The sequence below is a fragment of the Rhagoletis zephyria genome, unplaced genomic scaffold, assembly GCF_001687245.7.
Source record: "Rhagoletis zephyria isolate East Lansing unplaced genomic scaffold, Rhagoletis_zephyria_1.1 Rzeph_scaffold_04520, whole genome shotgun sequence".
Taxonomy (NCBI): domain Eukaryota; kingdom Metazoa; phylum Arthropoda; class Insecta; order Diptera; family Tephritidae; genus Rhagoletis; species Rhagoletis zephyria.
The window spans coordinates 16602-24900 of record NW_016161603.1 but is presented as its reverse complement, the minus strand read 5'-3'; the positions used below and the strand labels follow the sequence as shown (position 1 = coordinate 24900).

The 8299-nt window shown below is 34.2% G+C and overlaps 1 protein-coding gene across 1 annotated transcript; it reads left to right on the top strand.

Annotated features, from left to right (window-relative positions):
- Positions 1 to 690: 690 nt before the first annotated feature.
- On the top strand, positions 691 to 1391 carry LOC108370852 (uncharacterized; the record flags this gene model as incomplete). Its single annotated transcript, XM_017626271.1, has 1 exon — positions 691 to 1391. A coding segment is annotated over exon 1 (701 nt), but the record flags the coding sequence as incomplete, so codon positions are not given.
- Positions 1392 to 8299: the final 6908 nt, after the last annotated feature.

Sequence of the window (8299 nt, the reverse complement as noted above, 5' to 3'; positions counted from 1 at the left end):
TAGCATGCAGGGATTGCAAACGCCACTACAATCAGCATCAATTAAAACTAACAGCGTCAGCATTAGCATCTGCTTCAGCTTCAGCTAGTCGCAGAAGCTGTTTCAACTACAACCACAACATTTACTTCATAACAGAGGAGATCTAACGATTCAAGTTCACCACTTAAGAAGCGGCGATATCTTTCCTACTCATCAACGCCAACACTAACTCCAATAACAACTACTGCGTACAACAACAGACAGCGACAGCGTTAGTAGCAGCAGGAAAATCAACGTGAACATCAGCAGTGTCACGTACCAGTTTCAGTGCCAGTAGTAGCAACGGAAGTAGCAGTAGCAGCAACACAAAAACGCTCAACAAATGAAGAACATAAACTTTAGACGCAGTTGATAACTCCGCCGATAATAGTAGTGATAACAACCAGTACTAGCAGCAGTGTAAATATCAACTATACAAAAGCAAAGCTCCTACCACTGGCAACAACAAGAACGGTAAGAAGCAATAGCAACGACAACGCAGCAACAATCACGTTGACTGTGCTGTCAATATCAGCAGTTGCAGAGCACAGTGAGCTGTTTCTTTTTATGTAATATTTTTGATAAATATATTTTTATATTTATTATTATATATATTTTAATTTTTAATTGTAAACACTCCTTATAGAGATTTTTTTGTGCGAAGTTATCATAATGTTTCGTTCACCCCCACATGATACACACACATCTACATGGACTAATAATTTAAATGACTCGCTTATAGATTTGCAAAACAACTCTTTTCAAGAGGAGTTGGCAAATCCTTATGCTAGTCAATATAATAATGAGGTATATGCAACCTCAGTGAAGCTTCCGCAATTTTGGACAAGTTGTCCAGAAGCTTGGTTTGTGCATATAGAAATGCAATTTAACATGAAAAACATTACACAAGATACTACAAAATATGAACATACAATCACAGCGCTTCCGCAAGAAGTAATAGTTACAATATTAGATTTCATTCAAAATCCTCCGCATAACAACAAGTTTTCAGAATTAAAGAAAGTCTTAATTGAAAGGCATTCTTTAAGCGAAAATAAGAAATTAGATAAAATTTTGTCAGATTCAGAGATGGGTGATCGTAAACCCTCTGAATTTTATCGGTCGCTCATGTTGCTTGCAGGTTCCAATTTTAGTCAAGATATTTTAAAGAAACTTTGGCTGAGAAAATTGCCAAAAAATCTTAGTGTGATATTAGCTAGTTCAAGTACCAATGATATAAATGAATTGGTGAAACTAGCTGATAATATTTGGGAAGTGATTAATAAAACCGAAATATCAGCTATGAATAGTTTTCAAAATTCTAAATCACAAGACACAATTATTGATAATTTAGTTAAAACGACGAATCTTATGTGCGAAAATTTTCAAAAACTTTCCTTTGAATTAAATTCTATTAAGCAACAAATTAATCAAAATTCTAGATATAGATCATATAATAGGAATTGTTTTAGAAGTCCATATAGAGGTAGATCAAAATCTCGTGATAGTCAAAATTGGTTATGTAGATACCATTACAAATTTGGTGATAAGGCTCAGAAATGTCAACAGCCTTGTGCTTTTTCTAAAAACAAAAATTCGTTAAACTAGAGTCATCCGTTGTTGTGGCGGCAAACAATGGAAATTTAGATATTACCACACGTCGCCTATTTATTTTTGATAAAGCAAACAAACTAAATTTTTTGGATGATAGTGGAGCAGAAATTTCTATACTTCCGGTAAAAAAATTCCCTCATACAAAACGTTCTTCAGATATAATACTTACTGCAGCCAATGGTTCAACGATTTCAACGTATGGTAAAAAGATTTTAAATATAAATTTAGGTTTAAGACGCGAGTTCCCATTTACGTTTCTCATAGCTGATATTGCGAAACCTATTATTGGTGCAGATTTTCTTTGCAAATACGGTCTCTTAATTGACATGAAATGCAAACGTTTAGTTGATCCAGTAACAAGTCTTTCGGTTAACACAGTTTCATGTGTTTGTAACATTTCGCTTCCAAAAATTTTCGTAGTAGAGAACAAGTATACAAGATTGTTGAAGGAGTTTCCTTCTTTGATCGCTGAACCAGATTATTCGAAACCGGTTAAACATTCTACGGTTCACAGACTTTTTACTGAAGGAAATCTGCCATTCTCTAAGCCAAGGCGCTTGGATCCGATTAAATTTAAAGTAGCCAAAACTGAATTCGATTTTTTAGTGAGGACAGGGATTTGTAGACCTTCAAATTCTTGTGTAGCATCTCCACTGCATCTTGTACCTAAAAAAGAACTAAATGACTGGCGTCCTTGTGGTGATTTTCGGAGACTTAATGTTGTGACTGTACCGGACCGTTATCCTTTACCTCATATTCAAGATTTTAACATGAATCTCAGAAATAAGTATATATTTTCGAAATTAGATTTGGTAAGGGCCTACCACCAAATTCCAATGGCAGAAGAGGATATCTATAAAACTGCAATAACGACACCTTTCGGTATGTTTGAATTTATACGAATGCCTTTCGGACTAAGAAATTCAGCGCAAACTTTTCAAAGATTTATTAATGAAGTAGTTAGTGGTTTAGATTTTGTTTTTACATATATTGATGATCTATTGGTTGCAAGTGAAAATGAAGAACAGCATTTTAAAGATCTCCGTATACTTTTCCAACGCCTAACAGAGTACGGGTTAAATATCAAACCAAGTAAATGTACTTTCGGTGTAACAAGTGTTGACTTTTTAGGACATAATATTTCTGGGGCAGGAATTAGACCCTCTGATGAAAAAGTGATAGCAATTCGTAGTTTTGAACGTCCTAAATCTATTAAACAGGCGCAGAAATTTATAGGCATGGTTAATTATTACCATCGATATGTACCAAAATTAGCTGAGTTTACGGCAGTTATCTACGATTTAATCAATCGAACAACTAAGAAACGTGACAAGTCCTTAATTTGGGATGACACAACAAATAAAGCCTTTGAATGTATTAAAGAAAAGTTTGCGTCTACGATATTGTTAAATCATTTTAACAAAGATGCCAAACTCTCTTTAAATGTGGATGCATCTAATACGGCAATTGGTGGTGTCATACATCAAACGTTTGATAACAAATCAGAGCCACTAGCTTTCTTTTCTAAGAAACTTTCTCCATCCGAGGTTAAGTACAGTGCATTTGACAGGGAGTTGCTAGCTATTTATTTGAACATTAAACATTTTCGCTATCTTTTAGAAGGACGACAATTTACAGTTTTTACGGATCACAAGCCTTTGATATATGCTTTGAGTTCAAAAACCGAACGTAGTCCGAGACAAACTAGACATATGGAATTCATTGCACAATTTACTAATGACATACGATATATTAAAGGACAGGAGAACATTATAGCTGACACATTATCTCGAGCTTTCGAAGTTGATGCAATTAAGGGTACAGAACTGAATTTCAAAGTTTTACAAAATGAACAAGAACAGGACGAGGAACTAAACACATTAAAATCTGGAGACACATCACATAACCTTAAATTAATTCAAATTCCACTTTTAAATTTTAATATTTGGTGTGAAATGACAGGTGAGAATCCTAGGCCATTTGTTCCAAATTGTTTACGCAAGACAGTGTTTAATATGCTACATGGCATTACACATCCTGGTACAAAAGCTACACGTCGTCTAATTATTAAAAAGTACTATTGGCCAAAAATGCACAAAGAAATTAATATTTGGTCAAAAGAATGTATAAATTGTCAAAAATCGAAGGTTAATCGTCACACAAAATCTCCAGTAATTAAAATTCCGATTCCCAAAAGTAGATTTGATCATATTCATTTAGATATTGTTGGACCTCTTCCTGTATCGAAAGGACATCGTTACATTTTTACAATAGTTGACAGGTTCACGCGTTGGCCCGAGGCATATGCATTAAAGGACATTTCAGCGGCAGTGGTTGCAAATAAATTTTTTAGAGAATATGTTTCACGTTTTGGGGTACCGTTAAAAATCACTACAGATCAGGGTACTCAGTTTATGTCAAAATTGTTTTCGGAACTAACAAAATTGCTTGGTAGTCATCACGTTACAACTTCTGCATATCATCCTCAAGGGAATGGTATGGTAGAACGGTTTCACAGGCAGTTAAAAGCTACGATAATGGCTAGAAATGGAATCAACAATTGGTATGATGAGCTGCCGATAATACTTCTTGGTTTACGATCGATGTATAAAGAAAGTATTTCAGCCACATCATCTGAGATGGTTTTTGGGCAAAATTTACGCCTACCCGGTGAACTTGTTGTTCCATCTGAAGAAAAATTTTCCCCAATTGAAGTTTTAGGTAATTTACGGGAACATTTTAAAAATGTTAAATCAAATTTAAGGCATAATCAAAATTCTGATACTGGTGTATATATACCAAAGGATTTGGAGACTTGTAAATTTGTTTTTATGCGTGTTATTAATAAAAGATCATTGCAACAACCATACGAAGGACCTTATAAGGTTGTTGAAAAAAAAACAAAAAATATTTCAAACTTGAAGTAGATAATGAGGTTAAAACAATTCCGATAGACAGACTAAAACCGGCAATCATTGAAACAGAACTAATACCAGAAACAAACACTAATACAATGAATAACACAACATCAAATAAGAAACGAGTTACTTTTAATTTATATAACATTAATTCTCTAGAAGGGGGAGTATTGTAGGGTTTGTATTTGTGTTATTACCTTTTATTGTACTGTGTTCATTTCAACTTTGTAATTTTGGAAATTTTAGATTCATGTGATTTTTGTGGTTCGCCAATCAAATAGAAAAATTTTCATTATTCAAACTTTTCTCGAATTGCTAACAACATAAAAATAAATTAAGTTTTGTTAACTTTTAATTAAAATATTAAAAAGAAATCTTTGGAATCAACTACAGTAGATATACATGTATGAATGTACTACACTCAAATAGCTTTTGACCGAATTCCTGAAATTCTTTTAACAAGCGCTTGGAAATGACTTTTATCCCTATATGGCCTAGGCAACTACAATAGGATTTAGCAAGAATGCGCAGCACGTGGGCCTGTCGTGCCACTCCCCAGGGATGTCACGCAAACGCGTCAACACAAACAATACAAGTGCTGCCACCCTCTTAAATGAGCAAGGGGCCCGATGAAGAACGTCAACTTCTGTCATTGCGACAGTCGGTTAGTGACAATTCCCAAGTAGAAGTCTTGTATACTTGTATTTACATACATATGTATGTACATTTATGTATGTATTTATGTACTTCTGTTTGCGCATGTACATATATGTATGTATTTAGCAAAAAGAATAAATCAACATTTGTTTCACAAAAATTTTAAACCCTCTAGGTATAGGCTGACTTCCAAAATGTCAATTGCTTTGCATACGTACAAAGTAGAATGTTCCATAACCCCGAACTACAAAATATTGACAATGTATACTTTTCCAAAACGTATCCGAAAAGTTATCGAAATGCATCGCTAGAGCAATCAGCGCATCAGAAACAAAGTTGATGCTTCGTTTGTTATTGGTTACCACTGATGTTTTAAAAATGGAAAATTCAGAAAACTTGTTCACTGCTATATTGAATATTTAAAATATGCAATGTATATGGTTGCAATGTGTCGCAACTCTGCATGTACAAACAGTTTGAATACCGCAGTATAACAGTATCCAAACATTGTATTGATACGTTTTGGAAGTCAGCCATACTTACCGTCATATACATACATATGCACATTAGCGTGGTCCCTAAATCCAATCGGTAATACCACGATCACAGATATCACAAATAAATTTTGGCTGCGATTGGAGACGGTTAAGGCGTGTCGCACAGGGGCAAAGTTCAGATTCCACTGTAGAGACTCAAAAAATTAAAATAAATTTTTTTTTCTTCTAATACCCAAAATCGATTCTACGATAGTCGAAGATATCACATATAAATTTTGGTCCCAAATGGAGTTGGTTAAGGCGTGTCGCAAAAGGGTCAGAAGCCTCTACGGAGACTCAAAAAGTTAAAAATATTTTTTTCTTTTAATACCCTAAATCGATACTACTAAATTCTAAGATATCACGTATAAATTTTGGTCCCGATTGCAGTCGCTTAATACCTTTTCATAGGTTAATCTGGTTTTGACCCCTTTGCTTCACGCCTTAACCGACTCCAATCGGGGCCAAAATTTATATGTCATATCTTCGACTAAAGTAGTATCGATTTTGGGTATTAGGTGAAAAAAATTTATTTTAATTTTTTGAGTCTCCATAGAGGAATCTGAACTTTGCCCCCTGTGCGACGCGCCTCAACCGTCTCTAATCGGGACCAAATTTTATATGTGATATCGTCGACTATAGTAGCATCGACGTAGGGGTTGAGTCTTAGGAAATATGATGTACAAATTTCCGGGATCGTAACGGTTATAACTTTTATTATAAAAATCACTTTTTAATCGTTATTAACTGAGTTTTATTTTTTGCTCAAAACATAACGATAATTTTTTGAGTTTTATTTTTTACTCAGAAAATAATCGTTATGTTTTGAGTTTTATTTTTCGCTCGGAAAATAATAGTTACGTTTTAAGTTTCATTTTTTCCTCGGAAAATAATGGTTATTTTTTTGAGTTTTATTTATTGCTCGGAAAATAATCATTACGTTTTAAGTTTTATTTTTTGCTCGGAAAATAATGGTTACGTTTTAAGGTTTATTTTTGCTCGGAAAATATCCCTTACGTTTTAAGTTTTATTTTTTGCTCGGAAAATAATGGTTACGTTTTAAGTTTTATTTTTTGCTCGGAAAATAATCATTATTTCTTGAGTTTTGTTTTTTTCTCGGAAAATAAAACTTAATTTTTGCATGTGCGTATACGCGTGCGTGAATAGATAGGGGGCGGCTGCATTGAACTTTTAACGCCACTATGGAGTGGGTAATGAAAATACAGAGAGCACAACCTATATTGAAGGATCAAGCCAATGATAAAGATGAAGAACTGGCCAAAGTTAAATGTAAATAAAAAGACAAGGATAGAGATAATGATGAGGATGAAGATGGAGATGAAGATGATGAAGATGAAGATGAAGATGAAGATGAAGATGAAGACGAAGACGAAGATGAAGATGAAGATGAAGATGAAGACGAAGACGAAGATGAAGATGAAGATGAAGATGAAGACGAAGACGAAGATGAAGATGAAGATGAAGATGAAGACGAAGACGAAGATGAAGATGAAGATGAAGATGAAGACGAAGACGAAGATGAAGATGAAGATGAAGATGAAGACGAAGACGAAGATGAAGATGAAGATGAAGATGAAGACGAAGACGAAGATGAAGATGAAGATGAAGATGAAGACGAAGACGAAGATGAAGATGAAGATGAAGATGAAGACGAAGACGAAGATGAAGATGAAGATGAAGATGAAGATGACGATGACGATGAAGATGAAGATGAAGATGAAGATGAAGATGAAGATGAAGATGACGTAATAATAAAACTAAAAACGTAACGATTATTTTCCGAGCAAAAAATAAAACTCAAAACATAACGATTATTTTCTGAGTAGAATGAGTAATGATTAAACTTGATTTTTATAAGTAAAATTTAAAATTTAAAAATCAGTGCCGCTGAAGGTATTCCGATTAATAAGAAATATTTTGGTTTACTCCTTATGCACGTAGCCTTTCTCTTTCAGTGTGATTTTTTTAGTTAAAATTTCAAAGATGATCATTATTTGCGGTCCCTGAAAAATTTGCTTCTTGCATTTAAGCACCACCCTCACGTACATATATGGGCAAATCTAAAAAACAGGTGTAATTTCGAAACAAAAAGTTTAATTTTGTTATTTGTGGGCACACCTATGTTTTATATATAATTCTATTCGTAATCTCTTATTAAATCGATAAAAGTTAGACGAGGAATAAAGATTTACAGCCTTATTCTGTATCACGAACGATAGGCAGCACGAACGATTCGTCTGCAGATGAATGCTTCAAAAATTAGTCCGGCGGCATTATTCTAGCCGGTTTAGACGCAACCGATACCATTGCAACGTAATAAATGAAAAGCAAGACGAAGGCGACCGATAGAGTAATAAAATCGCAATCAGAGATGTTGTCGTCTGCAGACGAATCGTTCGTGTTGCCAATAATTGAAATACTATCTTTAGCATATCCAATCAGCTGATGAATTTGATTCTGTAGCTGAATAGTTTTAGATCTCGACACTTAACAAACTCCTGTTTCCACTACTCGGCACGAAAAAACTAATTAAAA